Below are 20,741 nucleotides of genomic sequence, written 5' to 3' on the forward strand. Positions count from 1 at the left end.
AATTCAAATATAAAGTGGAGAGATAGCTGATATTTGTTTTTGTTATTTGCCTCATCTCTTGGCCCAGAGAGAAAGACCTAACACTGCTGGGCCACGCTTCTCTTCATAAGAGTAAACAATCAAACATGTACATGTAACGTCTTTCTTGGGCAAGCATAAAGCGGACGAGTTTACACACCCCTGTTGTTTTTGTTTTTGTTGTTGCTGTTTTTGTTGTTGTTGTTATTGTTGTTGTTGTTGTTGTTGTTGTTGTTATTATTGCTGCTGCTGTTGTCCCAACTTTAGAGCAATATATTGATTCAGGGGCGTAGCCAGCTTTCTTGGTCAGGGGTGAGGCAAAATAAAATTTCGGGTGCACAGATGAAAATATTGCAGTTGTATTATACATAAACTGTGCTCAAAAAGAAACTTTTTTTTCACAAGGTCATATCTTAAAATCTTGTGCATAAAAATGGACCAAAATTGCACACAGGATTACTTCAATACTCTACTCTAAACACCAACCGACACAACAGCAAAATGCACTGACATGGAACAGCTTCCTGGACCACATTCACAGCCCAATAATTGGCACCCAGGAAAAATAGTGTGGAACAATACCTGTTTCTGGAAGAAAAGTGTGAGCAAAGCAGAAAGCAGCCACGTTCCACACTGTTCCACTTACTCTTTTGGAAATTATCACCTGTGTAAGGATCTTGTACGCATTCTCACAGATTTCCTTTGCTGGGTGCCATTCGCCTGTGAATGTGTCAGTGCATTTTGTATTTTTTAAGGTAATACCTTGTAAAAAATTATAACTTTCTTTTTGAGCACAGTTTACATATACCATTTTACCTTCTAGAGAGACTGTGCATGTCTTCGGGCTTCCAAGAAAGGCTTTATTGGGACGATTATGTATTTTACACTATTTTCGCCCATGATCTGAATGAAAAGGGCTTCATTGTGGCGCCCGGGATATTTGACAATATTTTGGCCCGTGATTCTTTTCCTTTGCCCTCCAGACATTTTACTTTCATTTTTGTCGGGGAGCCCCCCCCCCCCAGCCCCACCCCACCCCGGGCTGGCTACGCTACTGTACTGATTGGACCTTAAAGAAACCCATGTGAAAGAACGTATACACACCCGGCCCCTACACACTGAACTATTTTTTTTTTTTTTCTTAAAAATCATGATGTTGATTTTCCCTTGTACGTTTTAATGATGAATATTGAAACATTGTTCTAAATTGCACCATACGGTATATTTGTAATGCGTTGCTTCTTAATTTGTTGTCTAAAAGAATCACAACATTTAAATTGATTTTGTAAACAAAATTTGTGAAAGAAAATCCATATGCAAGTGAGCGTGTTACCTGCCAAACAAATAAGACAACTCCACACTTGTGGATGAATAACTGACAATGGAGCGGAGCGCTTTATTTTGTGAATTATTTTTCTGCCTGGCAGATTACCGCCTCCTAGCAACAATATATACCAAACTTGCCTTGTCAAGTTTATTCGAAAAATTAATTATTTTCACTGGTTTGGTCGAAGACTTGCCACTGCGTATTACGTGTACAGTGAAGCCTTACTCCTGTGACGTCACATCAAAAGAGCAGTTACGATTGGCAATATGTTCGCACGTGCTTGTCGCTATTAATATTGCAAGAGCTTGCCGAACTACTCACCGTTGATTTCTTTTTGATGGTTTATACGTAAGGGTTTGAAAATTATAAAGAACACCAAGGAACAGGCGTTTAAAGGCCAGAGAAGCCCGGTCAACTGGTCGGCAAAGACATGGCACTTGGAATAAGGTTCTACACAATTCTTAACCTAATATTGGTTTTATTAGCGGCTCGAACAATATTTGGTGAAGTTAATACACAAGACTCGTCACACAAGGTTAGTGGTATTTTATCAAAGAGCTCTGGGAAATAACTATCTGTGTTTTAGACAAATTTTAACGATACTCGATCTGTCCATTTATTGCATCGTGTTGCAGTGCAAGTAGATCAACATGTAATTAGTAATTAGTAATAGTTAGTAGTTTTATAACAATATTCATTTTGCCTTATTTCGAGCTGTCTGACAAGCGATACGTCCGCCGTCAATTTCGATGAGTGGTTGTAATATGTTTTTAATCAATACACATATCGACTCGGAAAATTATAACTACATGGTGTGTTGACATTTAACGCAAACATGCAATGTTAACTTGACCGTTAAACATAACATTTGTTATGAGAATAAACTCCGTCAAAGTAGCGGGCATTGTATTTGCACAATCCATTTTTGCAGCAACTTGTTACATTTTACCAATATGCGTTTTTGTGATACACAAAAGGGCGTGTTTGTAGCTCCAGTTAGCGTTATTAAAGAATAACCGCATGATATTACAACCTTATCAAGATAATCTTTGCTGTCCTGAAAGTTTGTTATAACGCTTCATTTCTCGTGTAATTAAAAAGACCTTTAGTGCATCTCAAATATTTTTAATTTCAGCCTCACGGTTGTTTGTATTCTTGCTTTTACTATTGCCAATTATAAAAAAAAATCTTATGTACCGGTACAACAAGAGAAATACAGCTGAAGCTTTGTTTAGGTTAAAAAACCCACGACTGGAATTATATCCATTGTAACGGATAGTGCGACGAAGGGAATCATATTTGGCCATTGAATTTTTATACCACCTTGCTTCCATTTTCAACCATGGTAATGACCACAAAGACAAAAATCTATCCAAACGAAGCTCAATGCCACAGTCATTGTCATACAGGTACTTCTAAGTGCAAAAATATAATAGTGCATATTATTGTGTTGCAAAGTGGACTCCTAGTAAAAGACAGTACCTATGTTTGTAAGCTACGGCAAAGACCATTTTAATAAAATTGCGGATATTTGCAATGTCCACACACCAAATGTCAAGGAAAAACTATTTACTATTAACTCTGGTACTGATAATGCTGATTGACCACTTCAGGATAAGCCAGAGCTTTGAATAATTACAGAATCCAAATATTCTTACTGACACTTATTACTGGTTTTAAAACGGCGCACCAGGTTTGTTTCCTTGGGCTGAAACATCTGTCTTGTCCCTTGAGTAGAAAATATGTAGTTTCAACCCTTATGGGATATCATGCGAAGTACAAAAGAACCGCTTTTTCTCTTTCCGATACGCTCTTCCATTTACACTAGCGTGAAATGTAATTTGCTAAATAGATTGTTAAATATCGATCGTTTAGTAATTAACATCTGACAACGTTTTTGGAAAGAAACAAGCGAAGTAAGATTCTATGCAATCTAGTGCAAAGTTATTGCCATATGCATCTGTACGTTAATCTTAAAGTAGGGCGATGAGAGCCATAACTTCATCACTTAACGCGCTAATTAAGCTAACAAGTTTGGAAGAGAAAATGCAGAATAAATACTAAAAGTAGGTGAGGATAAAGTGTTCTGCAATCTGCAAAAATTTATAAGAGAAGTGCACACTACAAGAACACCCCTACACATGTATTCGTCTCATTGGCATAATATGGATTCATACAAACTAAGATAATGCTGCACCGAAAGGAATTGATATTAGCTAAAGAAAACATGTATGGTAGGGAATTATTAATTAAATTAACAAATTTAAATGATCCTTGCTGATTATTTACACGATATAGGATAACTTAATATCTAGATAATGTAATTTTGATAATGTATAGTTTATTTAAGTTACTGATATATTACTTAATATAAGTTACTTGATTTTGAATCGCCTACGTTAAATTTGCAAAAGTAAAACTTCCTTTTTATTTTGTGGATGCTGGATTTCAATAGATCATGCAACCATCTTTATGAAAGATATTTTGAATGATGGGATAAAATTCAAAGAGCGTACTATGCGACAAACGAGAAATATTTTAATCCTCAAAACATGCAAAAGGCCATGAATTAAATATCCGCTTTACATGACATAGCAATTTTTGTGAAGCATATTTTGTTTAAATAAAACCGAAGAACTCTTATTTTTATAGTAAATACAGCGTAAAAAGTAAGAGAGAATGCTCTCGTGGTAATATCAATACACTTACCAATAATCCTATGAGTGCTGTCAGCAGCACCTGTGGTTATCAATTACATTCTTGAATAGATGCCAATAACTGTTTGTAGACACTTTTTTAGTTCGTTTGGTATAAAGAATAAACAATCCGAATAAAGACAACTTTGAAAAGTGAATGTTCAAAGTGTGGAAGGTTGGAGAGAAAATTAAACACATTTTCTGGTGCAATCATGTTAACGTATAATAATACATCCGTCAAATAAGGTTTGCCTTCAAAATTGAATTACTTAATTACTTCTTTTGTATTGGTACTATTTTCATCCTGTCCTTTAGAACGAAAGTGTCATGTCTTTCATTTAGAGGAGTACGTTCGGAAGTACTCTATTGAAGCATGATCCCCGAAGAAACCGTATTTGGTATTACGTAATAGTTCAGTTTAGTTTATTTTCATCCATCCAATTGCAAACATATTACAAAAAATATATATTTTATACAAAATAATTAGAAACATGATTTATTTTATCATGACAAAATATGAGGAGCAGTGGACGAGGATGCCACGCACGCATATTGTTAATCGGATAAAGTGCAAGCATTCGTTTGCGACTGTTTAATTAGAAATCTTATTTTAACAGTGGTTTGTCTGCAAAGAAAGTTGTTAGTATCATGCGAATACATATATATCGAGGTGCTAAACCTGCCGCTTTGCATTAACGTGAGAAAAGAAACATGCAGATCGATTTTTTAAAATAACACAGTACAATTCTGAGGTCTTTATGCAATTATAACTCAACAATGAGGAAGCACACAGCCGTATACGGTATATAAGCTCTACAGAAAAATCGCAGCTTTAGGCACAAGATTCAAGTTTTAAAATAAGGTCATGATTCTCTAATACTCATACAGTGTATGATTACGATAGTTAAACTGATGAATGATGGACGTTATGAAACCTCGGATAGAAAAATGCAATACAACAATTTACATTGGCGTCATAGTAGGTAAGGCTCTTCTTATATACACATACAAAGCCGAATATGGTATAGTCCTTTTCCGGAACTCTTTATCACTGTTTAGCTTAACTTGAGGCGCTGAAGTTGTGGCTCTATATATAGAAGTACAATTTAAAGGACCAATAACATGCTTATTACATATATTTCATTGCACTGTAAGACTTTCTTTGCATCGCTTTTTTTTCACGTTAATAGACGCTGGTTTAGTCGGAAAAAAACACATTTTACCATCGACCTGCTAATTTTACATACACTACGATGAATTATTACCGAATAATGTGCAATTTAGTGATTAATTAAAATTAACGTGAACTCAGAATACCAAGGCTTCTCATGCATAATTACGTGACACACTATATAGTTACATTAATCTTGACGTGAATGTATTTACTTGTAGAGGATGTGCAGCCAACTAATGGAACGTGTTGAAAGTCCTCAACGTAAAGTCTTATTTATTTCCAATTGGTTTGGTTTCAAAAGTCAGTTTCAGTTAAATATAACTAAAGCATTGATGTATTAAAAATCATTTTCTTTTAACAAACACAATCGATAATGCATTAAACTATCATTTTGAAGGTTGATATTATTTCGTGTTAGCGCTGACGTAAAGTTATCTAACTCATTTTTAAGACGTAAACTCAAGACATTGTAACATCGCTTTTATTAAACAGGAACACGATTCTATTGTATATTATGTCTATCAAATGCTCTCGGATATTCATATAAAATCGCAATATATTTAAAATGACAAATTGTTACTCAGCTAGTTTCTGTTATTGATGCTGGTAACTGTATTCAGGAAAATATTTCAAAATGTGACCAATTTTGCTGCAACCTTTAGGATTCTACTTTAGGATAAGTAGTCAGTAGATGTAGGTGATGTGAAATATGTGAGTGAATAAATTCTACAGAACCGTAATTTGGGTGGTAAGATCCTCAAAAGGGGTTCGCTGGGTATGAGATTAGTTCTGATAAAACCGAGGGGTCTATTGTCAAGCATGACTTCTGTATTTTACTCTGTACACCGCTTTACTCTATTGCCCCTGGCCTTGGTGTCAATCGTAAGTCGCTATTAAACACCGCTTTACTCTGTTGTTATTAAAGTCCTCATCTTATGTTTTTCGTATTTTTGTAAAGGTTACTAAAACCGATTCTGAGATAGTGACCATTACTTAGAACCTGCATGGATCAGAGAGAATCTGTCATTTTGCCAAAGGCGCCAACTTCTCCGAACCGTCGGGGCAATGTCTACTTTAATTTTCAAACTTTCACGAAAAAAAAGATAGCTGGCCTTCAAACCTTTTTTAACCCTTCATTATTAACCTTTTCTTTTCTGTGTCTTTAAAAATAAAAACTGCTCATTATGTTTTATACAGTGTGATATAACAATAATGTAATAGACGAAATAGATGAAATTATGATGCCCTTTCGTAAGTGTAAAATATTACCCTTTGGGATTTCATTATCATAATCATGAATCTGTAAGTTTGCTTAAACCTGAGTGATAATTATAACCAACTTTGGTATTTTCCTTTCTAAGGTCCGGAGAAGTCCAGTCGGGTCATCAGGAAATTCAATTCAGTGGACAAAAGACGATAATATCAATAAACTGAGAAAAGAGATAATTGCTTCATTACCTGCCGATATTCCCGCCATTCTACTAAACCCACAAACACAGGAGAATAAGGAAGATACTCCACAAGATTTGACAGCCTTAGAACAAGTAGAGAGGGTTGCTACCGGTCAAACCATTGATACTGATGCAAGAGACAATTTATATAACTTTCTCTCAAGACAATCTGCCCGGAATAATTATCAAGCAGGATTAGAAAGTAAACGAAATGGTTTCTTCTTTGGAAAAAGGAATGGATTCTTCTTTGGAAAACGGGATACTGAAGCGGTGAAGTCGGATTTGGTAAGATTCTTTTAAGGTATACATATTTATTGTTTAATTATCTAAAACTATAACGTAATCAACGAAATTGCTGGCGTTATTAAAACTCTTTGAATTCCAGAATTATGATTTCATCAATTTAAATTACAAACAGAAAAATATATTGGTTTTTCATCATGATTTGAATAATTTTATTGATTTCTGTTAGTAGTAAATACATTATTCTTATAAAGCAAACAGAAGACATTAATAACGATACCTAATGATACCTCCCAACTTGATTCTACATTCTATCGGATTCCAACATTTATCGGCAACTGTGTGAGTGGAAATATCGATGGAATATGAAGTTTGTATTGATAAAGGTTAATGCGCTTGATCCATTGGGATGGGCATTCATATTCTATTAATTCTAGACTATTGTGAATGTAATTAATGTTAATTACTAATCCCGTCGTTCATTCTGTCAATTCTATTGTGAATGCAATTATTGCCAATTACCAATTCATTCATTCTGTGTGGCATTTTTTCCTTAGGGTGAGGGTTTCTAGTATTAATCTATTACAATTTCAATGTCAAGAAATGCGTTTTCTTATAGGCCAAAATCAATCAATATGTAGACGTCAAGAGTATTTTCTCGCCAACAAAATTGACTTGAATCAATAGTCCAGAAGATTTGAAAGTATTAGAATTTTGAAATAATATCCACAAACTTTTTGTGATAATGAAAATTTTAATACAACCAGGAAAATTATAAAGGATGGAATTATGATGGATTCAAATCAATCACAAATTGGTTATTAGTTTATTTTACCATTCTAGCTCATTAACACTCATTGAAAATGTAATGTAATGCGAATTTACATGACTAGAATAGTAAGTCATATTACACCATTATCTAAAATACATCAAAAAGCTACAATCTAGGAAAAACGCAGAAAAGCATCAGAATGAATGGTAAATTGCGGGGAACCACTTCAATATCTTTTTAAACTGTGTTAAAAACATATCTGAAGGCAATGTATACAAGATATTTTTTCAATTTTGTACGGAAAACAGAGTAGGTATTGTTATGCTTAAGACCCGTAAACTGGGATACCAGTTTGTGGTGGCGATGGAGGTGGTGGTAGTGGTATTGGAGGTGATGATGATAGTGGTGGGGTGATGGTGGTTGTGGTGGTGGTGCTGGTGCTGGTGGTGCTTGTGGTGGTGGTGGTGCTGGTGGTACTGGTGCTGGTGCTGGTGGTGGTATTGGTGGCGCGGTGGTGGTGATAGTAGTGATTTGTTTGTTTGTTTGTTTGTTTGTTTAAACGGTCATTCCGTGCGTGAGCACCCTTGGGTCCTGATGGGAAAGGCTCAAAATGTTCAAGTATAATGATCAATAATGACAAATTTATTATCTCAATATGGATGATGGCTTTTGATTAGAGAATAAACGATAGGAATTTTTATTTTGCTTATCCTCTACCGTGTGATAGACGACAGGCAGGTCCAATATTTTGAGTAGTGGATGCCGGCGCAGCCGGTATCCACTACGATAAAAATATTGGACCTGCCTGTCGTCTATCATAGGTAGAGGATAGGCAAAATAAAAATTCCTATCGTTTATTCTCATTCTTAGTCAGTTAAATATTATTTTAATAAAATAAACAAATTTTTTAAGCAAAAACTAAGTTACCGTCATAAAAACTCCCCTCATTATAAAATGAACGAAACTTGTTTACAACTTCACGTATTCTGTTGTGCGTATTGCTAGCGCGTTCGCGTATTCCGCACTGGTCTACGCATCCAGCGCGATACATACTCGCACCTCTACACGCGTGTTACACATTATCAAGACGCATGATGACGTGGGGTCGTCTACGGCCTGATAGACGGCACCCGAAATCATGCGATTGTCCAATCAGAAATGTGTCTACGAACTAGACCACTCCCACTGACTAAGAATAGTTGATACTGAGCTAGATATCACAGGTACTGTTAACGGTTCCACATAAACGGTGTTTTCCATTGCTTTCCTATTCTTCTTCTGCTTGAGTTGTTCTTGTTCTTCCTCTTCCTTTAATATTATTATTATCATTATTATTATCATTATTATTATTATCATTATTATTATTATTATTATTATTATTATCATTATTATTATTATTATTATTATTATTATTATTATTATTATTATTATTATTATTCAATAAATAACGCTACTTGTAATCTACAACATATTTAACAAGGTGCTTGTGTATGCAGTCAAAAACCACGCAAATTGATTTGACTATATTCACGTTCATTGCCCTGAGCTCCCATTAAATACACTGACATGCATTACGCGTGTTTAATATGCTGATCTTCTTTAGCAACATTATGTCATAATATCAAAATAATAGAAACATCCCGGGAGAAACATGATCCTGAATAAATAGAGTAACTGCTCAGAACTTCATTTATGGTATAAAGGGTAATACAGTATCCTTTACACCCAAATAATGTGACTAAGGCAGTAAAAACGTGGATACTTTATTTGGGTGTAAATGATAAAGCCATACTCTTTAATTCTATTCTTTTACCACAAAATAGTTAATTTCAAGGTGGAGCGCGTTCGCGTAAGTGGCAGCGCGTATCGCGCAGATACTGTGCGAGTAAGGCTAGGAATATGTTACGGCGCTCGACCCATTATTGCGAATACAGGTTCTCACGTGATGTATTTTAACAAATCACAGTGCGCGATTTTGCTTAATGGGTCGTGAGGGTAATATAGTTTAATGTATTGGGGATAGAGCGGGAATAACAAAACATTAACAATGATTTCCATTAGTATGGTATAAGCCATAACGTACGATTTTCATAAATTTTATTCTGCTTCTATATTTTATTTTTGTTATTTTTTACTCAAAATGCTGAAACAATATTAGTAATAACTGACAGGAAAGGTTACAGCCCATTTTAAGCCGAAATAACCTGGTAAAGGGAAAGACACCCACTGGCTATTTTATGAGGGACATCATGTCTGAATTCGATATTATGTCAAAATTTCCTCTGTTTACCTGACAAGCACAACGAATTTGGCTGAGTCCGTTTAGATGTAAGTTAGGACATGTGTAAATATTACAAATATGTCAAAAAATCAGGTTTGAAAAAAAAAATTAACCAATTTCATACTAAAAGATCGTACCATCATGACATAAACCAATTTCAGCACTAATATATTATTTGTGTGAATCTCTTACACATAACAATACTCCCAATTTGTTTGCTGAAGTTAGGCTAGTGTTTTACTATTGTCTCAGACACTATAGACACGAACAATTGTCCAACCTAAAAGAAATGAAAAACTACCTTTCTGCACCATACACTGATATCATCTTATAAATGCAATGGAATCGCTATGTTTGGGTCACGATAATCCCCATTGAATTATTGATGGATTGATGACGGCAAAAGTAGCTATTGTCGACTATAAAAATAAATCCCCTGAATTCTGGCAAATTTATTTCACACACCAATTATTGGGTCCGGTTTTGCTCCTCATATGGAAGTTGTCTGAGTGTTGAGGATAGTGATGACATTTTCTTTAAATAACGCAGAAAAATATTGGCCACCCACGGTCCTGATGAGAAAAGGCTCAAACAAAATGTTCAAGTATAATGATCGATGATGACAAATATTAGTATTTCAATATGGATCATGGTTTCAGGCTTTTGATAGTTGATTCTGAGCTAGGTATCACAGGTGTTGTTAACGGTTTCACATAAACGTTGTTTTTGTATTGCTTTCCTATTCTTCTTCTGCTTAATTTGTTCTGGTTCTTGATCTTCTTCTTCGTCGTCGTCCATTTTGTCTTTAAATCGGATCTATAATCAGAGTACCATTGTTTCGTATTGGATGTTGAAAATAATATAAATTATTTAATCATCATGATATACACAAATTTCAGTGTATCATTTTTATGAATCTCTTACACATAATGATACTCGAACGTTTTTTGCTGAAGTTAGGCTAGTGTTTCAGAAGATCACCAGTGTCTCAAAAACTATAGACACGAACAATTGCATCAGACGGAAGTCTTACGACTCAGTATACCGGACACAGATTCCCTAAGTCCAACCAAAAAGAAATGAAAAACTACCTTTCTGCACGCACCATACACTAATATCACCTTATAAATGCAAAGGAATCACTATGTTTGAGTGGTCAAGATAATCCCCATTGTATTATTGATGGATTGGTGTCGGCAAGTAGCTATTGACGACTATAAAAATAAATCCCCTGAATTCTGGCAAATTTATTTCACACACCAATTATTGGGTCCGGTTTTGCTCCTCATATGGAAGTTGTCTGAGTGTTGAGGATACTGATGACATTTTCGTTAAATCAAGCAGAAAATATTGACCACTCATCACTCATGGCAAGGGATGATTTAAACAAATAATTTCGTTTGATCCATAGCCTTTGGTATCTAAAGGGGTCTGCACTTCAGCACCGCTATTGATTGCCTCAGGATCCTATTTCATCCAATGAAGTAATGCTAATATATTGATTGTTTGAACCTAAGTCATGTAATCTAATAATACTTGTCAATTAGAATTATATAAATCATGAAATAACCGCTACCGCCAGAATATTGATATCTTTTAAAGTAACTGTGTATGTGATCCTCAATATCCCGGTATGTAAATGTCTTTTTCATAAATATATGAATCTATCAGTAGCTGTAGTAACCGCGCAACTTATCTTTACCCGCCATGTAGGTTTATTCTTAACACGTGGGCAAGAGTTTTAATTACACATAAGTTGGTTCGTGACACTGGTGACGTAAGTTGTATTGAGACATGTTTAGGCAGCGTTAAAAGCTAAACTCATATTGTTCCGAGGTAGCTGCGTTTGAGAGCGTTGGTTCAATCCCAGGCAAACAATTACCTAAACTAGACCTCTGACTTCAATGCGACTAGTTCAATTTGCATAGCAACAATTTTAAAAGAACAAAACGAGCGACTCCACGCAACTTGTTTTAACGCGGACGCTAACGGCGTAGAAATCACGCACTTGTTGTGCGTTCTGATTAGATGGGTTTCTATTTCTCCGCGCCTATTAAGCTGTACGATTCGTCTCTCTACCGAATTCATTTATCGCACTTAGGCGCGATTCGTCCATATCAAAATTTTAATAACTACGTCGGTGAGTAAGATTTACCATTAATTTTTGGTGGAAATAAAAGATAACCTGAAACACAATCATAAGCATACAAAAACTCAATTTGCTCAAAATTCTCGATTCGTCACTCTGCCGAATTCATAACGATATAATAAAATTTACACATTAAGGTGTAATACATACTATTAGTGTAATTATCAAAAAGCATACCAAAGAACAAGCACTTAATAAAATCCATTACCATTTTAATTGTTAGTTCATACTGACCTTCAATTTGACAATGTCATATGAATATCTCACTATTAAAGGTGTCAACCTATTGAATTTCGAATCGTATAAAGTTCATTTTCCTAAGATGTTCGTGTGTAAAAAAAAACATTGCTAGGCCAAGTAGCAAATCACGCCAATTTTATATTAAATATTAAGAGGTTATTCACCCGTATATTAACATCAACTCGTCAAAAGTGAGAAATAAATGGCAAGGCCCTTCTTATGATACCTTAATGAGTTTGGGCTCATCCATTTTAAATTAAATCTAATTTATCATATTACAAAATAAACATCGCAATGATTCATCCAAATTGATTCTGCCCGAACGATGTCGTCATCTAGTTTTGTAAGTCAATCCAAGTTAAAGCACCACATTACTACTAGATAGTATTCTCGACGAGTTGTTCAAATAACCATGACAAACTAATACAAGCGTAACTAAGTAACTGCAACACCATCGTTGTAGATTTGCTTCTTACTTTATCTAATTATAAATCCCAAATCTTCACTTAGTTGATGGATAAGCAATTACCAAGCTCTTCTCTCGCTCCTACGGCAACAGTACATTTTATTGGAAACGAGTGATCAATTGATTACTTCTTTTGCAATTGCACTGCCTTTGCCTGGTCAGAAACTGTTTTGTTAGTCATCTAATCTTAAGATACATGAACAATGTCGTGTTGTTTACGTGAAACAACGGTAGTTAATTTGATCACATCTGTCTTGTTGGGTGGAGTATATTCACTGTAAAGAAAGGTGAACGGATTCCAGCTCAACTGCTTAAATTATACATGAAACGCGTTTGCTGGAAATGCAAGCAACGTTTTCTGTTCAACATTATGCATTAAATGTTACATTATATCAAAAAATACTTGACTAAAATAATAAAATGCAAACAAAATAAGTTGAGTACTGGAATGTGGACTTCATACAAGGCATCTGATCATTCTATGTTTAAATTACGTGAATCCAATGTATAGAAGTTAATGGGAAAGTAACAATAAGTAAAACAATAATCGCTGTGACCAAAGCTTTGGAATAAGGGTCCTTTGTCTCCAAAATTAACTTTACTATATACAAGCAAAACAAGCAATGAACATAGTGTGTACTTAATGTGCTGCAACATGGAAGTATTTATTGTATTCCAAGTCCAATTTTGATAGCGTTTTCAATATAAAAGCATATCTGTGCTTTGCCTTAATCCTAAAATATACTCATCATAAATCCGTACTTTGTAGTTTTGTAGGTGTAATAACATACCGCATTGCAAATAATAAGCACAAAATTGGCCAAATAAGGATAGGATTTTTCATTTTAGTCAATATTGATGGATTTTGTACGTACGGACACTTAAAACACAATTGAATTGAGCTTCATAATTGTAAGTACTGCTGTTTCCTTTTAGCTAATGATAATTATATAAAATTTCCATTCCCTTTTGCGCTACTCCTACAATATTGTTAGGCTTCCACAGGGAACACTGATATAGTGCCCTTTAAATGGTCAAGATAATTAATTCCAATTGATATCGCGCGACAACGCTTCATTTTATTTGATCGTGTCATATTTCACTTTTCATCACATAGCAGTTTGAAAATTATACCGTGTTTATCTTATAATTCATTTGAGGTAGATCGATCTATGTATGTCAGCAGAAATGTACGTATCTGTTCTTGACATTAGATTAGCCAGCAATATGACCAATAAAACACTTACACAGATGAATCAAAGCTAATATAAATGAAACTTATCGCCAATACTTGGAACAATGAGGAGACACAAACCAAAATAATTAGATGTGAAAAGTTAAATTGTACCAAAGCAAACTTTGGGTTTACAAAACATCAGGGTGATAATTCATGTGGAGATCATGTGTTTTATTGCATCCTGTGCAGATTACATTAATAATGAGGATATACAGGGTGTCCCTGAATGATCTATACCGAGAAGGTTTAGTTTTTTATATTTTGCTTTCTTGGAATTTTAGATTTGAAATATTTGAAATTTCTTTTAGAAATTATAGAATATAGACCCTATCAAATAAACTCAAGCGGAACGGTATAGCAAGTGAAATGACAAAGATATTGGTTCTAAATTCTAGTGCCAGATGGACAGTTCTCTAGTTCGATTCCACAGCCATTCATACATATCACCTATTTCATTGTACTTTTTATATTTAATTGTAAACAAGAAAATTTGTAAATTGAAAAAAAAAATCAAAACAAATTTATGAATAAGAAATATATTGTGAATAAGAACTATATTGTGAATAAGAAATATATTGTGAATAAGAAATATATTGTGTATAAGAAATTTATTGTTTAAAAATATATATTGTGAATAAGAAATATATTATGAATAAAAATTTTGTATAATATTTTAGCGAGTAGAATCCTACTATTGGAAACATACATTAAGATGATAATATTATGTGAACACTCATGCTCAATACTATATAGCATTATATGGAACCAAATTAACTCAAGTATTAATGATCAAATTCAAGGCCTTTCTAACCTCTTGAGGGAAACAATATAACATCGTCTGGTAAAACTTCAAAGTAAGATCATATCCTAAATTACTGTGGATACAATGTGTAGAAGTTAATGGAAAAGTAACAATAAGTAAACCAAGGGTCACTGTGAGCAAAGCTTTGGACATTAGTGACGTAATCAAAGAATGAGTGTCCTTTGTATCTAAAATCAGCTTTAATATACTATATACAGGTAAAATAATCAATGACCTTATAGTGTACTTCTTTATGGCTGCAACATGGAAGTATTTATATTTCATGTCAAATTTTGATAGCGTTTTCAGTATAAAGTGTATCTGTGATTTGCCTAAATCCGACAATCTACTCATCATATATCAGTTCCTTGTAATTTTGTAGGTGTGATAACATACATTGCAAGTGATAATCACCAAATTGACAGAATTAAGGTTTCAGAATTTTCATTTAAGTCAATACTAGTGGATTGCGGACACTTTACAATACTTAATGCAAAACACAATTGTAAGTGCTCCTGTTTCTTCATTTAGCTAATGATAATTATATAAAATTTCCATTCCCTTTTTTGACTGATGTGCTCCTATGGGTTTCAAATATTGTTATACTTCCACAGGGAACACTGATATAGTGCCCTTTAAATGGTCAAGGAAAATTAATTACAATTGATATCGCGCGAGAACGCTTCATTTTGATTGTGTCACATTTCACGTTTCATCATACTGCAGTTGTCTATGAACTAGTCCGATTGTTGCATGAAACATTTTTTTGAACATAATTATATTTAATGGCGCCGATACAGACTGGTGTCATAACTAAAAACACACAAAAAAAAATTCAAAAACTGTTAAATCAATCGTAGAGAATTTGAAAATAAAATTCTTTAACACAATAGTGTTAAAACGTATTTTGAAACGCCTATTGTTAAGTTTCAGGTCAAGGTTCCGTTGCAGAGCTCATAAGTGCTTAATAACAGGTACCCAATAATGAAAAACTGGACAAACACGCTTTACGTGTTAGCGTAATATATTTTGCAACTGTTTGTGTCGTTTAATTCCGATTTTGGTTGATAATCTTATTGTTGACATGGAATAGAATAAGAAAACATTATATCAATGAGTGGGATTACCAAACATTTCAATCGAACCAATATCGTACAATATTTCCCCTTCTTTAACTCTGATGCTATTATCTATAGGACTGTAAGACATATACCTATACGTTACCATAAGCCTTTATTTCCCGCCAATCCGATATATAAACAGGTTTTTTTAATCAAGGACAATCAAAACGCACAAAATCTAAGGACCGTGGGCTGTATAGGAAAGGGAACGAGCATTAATTTGATTGTACCAGCCGATACCAATCATTATACTGAACGAGCAGATAATATGAATTGATAATGTAATTAGAAACAAGCGCACTAAAATCGTCTACTAGCTTGTAAAATGTGAACAGGTACTTGGGTCAGATATCAAGTGCGTTTCATTTGTATTAGAGGCGTGCACAACGATGTACCCTGGCCTTATTTTGCTTATCAATACTGCACTGTAAATACAAATTCAGGCAATTGAATTTGATCAAAGTGGGAAGCAAACTTTACCCTTCAGATCATGTATAATTGTTTTATTCTTGGTTGTTGTTTTTTGTTTTTTGTTGTTGTTTTGTTTTTTGGGGGGGGTAAATTTAGTATTTATTTTATCTGGTTTTTTAAAATATTATTTAGACCAAGATTGTCAGACCTGACACCGACTTGCGGCACGTAAGGTGAAAATAAGGCGGAGAAGAAGTGTTTATGAAGTTTCGAAAGAAAACCCGGAAAAACACCAGAAATCGAGTTTGGGTCAATTTCGATTCGTTATGATTTTATAAGATTTGGGGAAATTCCCAGTCCAGACGTGATCAATAAACGTTGACTTGAGCAAGAATGCGCATTTCTTATAGAAGAATGTTATGTTTCAGAGAGCCTATCAGCTAGCTTAAGTGATTAAAAACAGTTGATCGCTGACATTACGGCTTCTAGACAGGGTGTATGGAAAGTGACCTCAAGTATAATGGGTGGTCTTCATTTACATTTGAATGAAAAGGCGGGAATCTTGACCAGATTGATTTTGCCACAAAATGTTGATTTTTTTGCAACTTTGTTGTACTCTTGTACTCTTGTAAGATTTTCAGTTGATAAATACTTGGTAGGTTTGTTAAGCCATACTGCCGTTACTGTCCGTTTTCCTATACACAATACACAGTGCTCTTACCATTGACGCGTGACCTCTACAAATAGCGTACGTTAGAAGTATGGGGATTTGCCTAGTTAACGTCGCTGTGTGAAAAATAACCGGCCAATATTAAAAGTATTCTTCTAAAATTCTAGAAAATATAGTTTTGTAACATGTCCTAAATTTTTAGCTAATTTAGATGTTTGGAAATATTCGTACTTTGGTATTTTAGGAAGGATATGTAAACGACAGATAACACCAAAAAAATATGAAGAAATTATTTCCAAACCGTGTTAAGTCAACAATCATTATGTTGCTCATTTTCAAGAATGCTGGTTAACAAAAAGCAGACCATTGTCTCATTTCGTGAACAAAGGTCCACATACCATTGTTTCCTTGCGTTTCCTTTATAATCGGTTACCCAACCGAAGCTATAATACCAGCTCATTGCGATACCGCACATATAAAACAGACACATGTGCACAACCAGAGAAGATCTGATTTAATCAGTTGAGCTGTTTTCAATGAGTGTTATCTTGGTTTAATAGCTTTTAATGGGGTTTAAGTCCTGCAAAGGTCGAAATGAATTCTACTGTAGACATGACTGCATCATGCCAGCCTTAAGAGTGTAGGTGTGTTCAGAAATGCCAAGCCTCACCAGTCCAACATCTCGAAAGAAGAGTGGGCGACTTTAAGTTCATTAAAGAAAATGATTCTATCCTTATTATGGGTTCCGTTAAGGCAGATCAACAGTAGTACTTTAAAAAGAAAAATATGAGGAGAAAGTACATGATAATGTTGAAAGACTTATACCGACTCCATAGCAAAGTACAAACGGAAAATAGTCTAATTTAACCAAAGTTTTCCAAAGAATGGGGCAAACAGCTGCTGACGCGAGCTCAGCTACTACTATGGGAAACAAAAAAACAAAAACAAATAACCACAACGGACATAGAAATTAATAACTTTATCTATGCCTACATTAGTACACAGTTTTAACCATCGTTTATCAGTGGAAGCTGGCAGTCTAATGAATAAGGTGTTTGACGAGTAAATAGAAGTTTACGGGATCGAATCTCATGCCGGCGCATTTGCTTACTTTTATCAGTTGGGTTATGCACCGGCCGGGATTTCGTTTATTTGTTGTCTAGTTTAATTGTGAACTTTGGGTTGGTTAACTGTTCACTCTGTCGTAACTTTAAAAAAATCAAAACATCCCGGTTTAAGGTTTACCGGATTTTTTGCATAATTAAAAGCAGTCTAAAACATGCAAAATGTACAAAGCAATGATTACAATCCTAAAATAAATACCAAAATGAAAACAGAAACCATATATAATATACAGATTTTTTAAACTAAAGGTTACGCTAAAAACATTGCCAAAAATTGGCAAATACCCAATCACTTATAGTTTGATGGTATAAATAAGTCTTGAGATGTTTCTTAAAAGTACGAACTGGGTTGCATTTACGCATTGATGTCGCAATTGAGTTCCAGAGTCTTAGTGCAGCTTCCCGAAATCCGAAATACATTGTCACCTTAGGTGCGATGAGTGTGTGGAATTCGGAGAAGGTGCTTATTTCCAGACCGAAGATTAGTTCTGACAGGTGAGTATTATGTGAGAGTATTTGTTAGATGTGAATTGCCGCCCGAGTCTATTGAGGCACTTAAAAGTGAGTAACAACAACTTATAAACAACTCGTTTCTCAACTGGTAGCCAATGGAGTCTGCCTAAAAGAGGTACTGAAGGATGATATCTATCAGCCCTTAAGAGAATTCTCGCAGCACATATCTGTCCTTTGAAGAAATACCGAACATAAGAGAATCTGCGTAGTCGAGTCTAGACAAAATATGTGTGCGTAAAAGATGGTGTTACGGTCACTAACAATACCGAGTTCACTCAACACCAAACACACAAACACACTGTTCAATATAGAACAACTTATGATCATTTATTGATTGGTGCAGTGTGGCTGTCAATCAAGTTTTCAAGCGAAGCTATGGTCAGTTGTGTAAAGTACTATTAAAACAGCTTTCGTGGATGTCTTTGTGTAGCAAAGGAGACTGAATTGAATTGAATCATGAACCATCTGGTCGGTGCTCTTGAGATGGTAATTCTAAACAATGGGGCATTTGAATTGGTATATGAATTTATGATTTTGAAATAAATGTCATATTATTTATTTACTGATGTCAATTAAGTGAAAGAAAAACATTAAAAAAACTTTGTTTTTGTCCTGAGGTCTTTGATGATAAGCATAAACTTGATGTGATGACAGGAATTATGTTCAGTTTATAAAGGATATGTTAGACCATTACTTGAATACGCCGATGTAGTTTGGCATTCCTCACTCACCACAACTCAAGATTATTCTTTGGAGCAGCTGCAAAAAAGAGCTTGCAAAATAGTTCTGGGCAAATTGTATGATGGTTATGACAACGCTCTTAATCTGTGCCAGCTAGACTCTCTAGCTGATAGGAGGGAGGACCATTGTCGTAAGTTGGCCGAAGGGCTTTCTACTTCTATCCAAACAAAAGATCTCATCCCTCCTACCAGACAGGAGAGTCATGGCAGGGTCCTTCGCAATGCAAATCATATCTCTCAACTTTATGCAAGGACCGATCGTTTCAAAAACAGCGCTATTCCATACTTTATCAATTTATTGAATAACTAAGTGCCCTGAACTGTTTTGCATATTCTGACTTTTTTTAAATATGTAATATTGAGCCAATTTTAGCCTTTTAATGGTGTTATTTATAATGTTGTTGAATGATGTCTTGAATAAGTGCAATATTTTATTTTCTATCAACAGCAGTTGCTGTATTTTTCCTTGTTAATATTTATATACTGTATCTTTTAATGTTTAATTGTTTTTAATATTGTAAACCACTTGTAATTTGGCCTCAGGGCCACGATTTGTGTGTGAATAAAATATACTATACTATACTATACTATGTGCGAAATTGGCCCAACTCGGGCGGTTAAGTAAAATCGGGCATAACGTTTGAACCTAAAATAGGAAAGACATCAAGTAACGTTTTTCTGTTAGCCACCATATTACTAATTCTACTGCATATCACATTAACGCCATGACCAATGGAGTCTGTCTAAAAGAGGCACTGAAGGATGATAACTATCTGTCCTGAAGACAATTCTCGCAGCACGATTTTGAAGTTGCTGAAGCTTTTTCCAGTCCTTCGAAGAAATACCGAACATAAGAGAACCTGCCCAATTGCTGCCCGAGTCTATTGAGGCACTTAAAAGTGAGTAACAACAGCTTATAAACAACTCGTTTCTCAACTGGTAGCCAATGGAGTCTGCCTAAAAGAGGTACTGAAGGATGATATCTATCAGCCCTTAAGAGAATTTTCGCAGCACATATTTGTCCTTTGAAGAAATACCGAACATAAGAGAATCTACGTAGTCGTTATGTCGTAAAAATGGTGTTACGGTCACTAACAATACCGAGTTCTTAATACCAAACGCACAAACACACTGTTCAATATATATAACAATGCATGCTCATTTATTAATTGGTGCAGTGTAGTGTGGCTGTCAATCAAGTCACATAACAAAAGCATACAAAAGTTAATCTTAAAAATGATTACTACAGATTTCGTTTTGCTATGGTTACTTATCAAAGCCTGTAGATCTTGATTAGCTGAAGTTC

At 34.7% G+C, this 20,741-nt stretch overlaps 1 protein-coding gene across 1 annotated transcript in view; it reads left to right on the plus strand.

Annotated features, from left to right (window-relative positions):
• The first annotated feature begins 1,526 nt into the window (after positions 1–1,526).
• Positions 1,527–20,741, plus strand: part of LOC140159990 (uncharacterized) — a 44,257-nt gene continuing 25,042 nt past the window's right edge. Inside the window, exons 1-2 of the mRNA XM_072183260.1 lie at positions 1,527–1,880; positions 6,577–6,951. Of these exons, the coding sequence (XP_072039361.1) occupies positions 1,776–1,880; positions 6,577–6,951 (480 nt within the window). The 5' untranslated portion in view covers positions 1,527–1,775. The remainder of the gene's footprint in view (positions 1,881–6,576; positions 6,952–20,741) is intronic.

Source organism: Amphiura filiformis, chromosome 1 (assembly GCF_039555335.1).
Source record: "Amphiura filiformis chromosome 1, Afil_fr2py, whole genome shotgun sequence".
Classification (NCBI taxonomy): Eukaryota; Metazoa; Echinodermata; class Ophiuroidea; order Amphilepidida; family Amphiuridae; genus Amphiura; species Amphiura filiformis.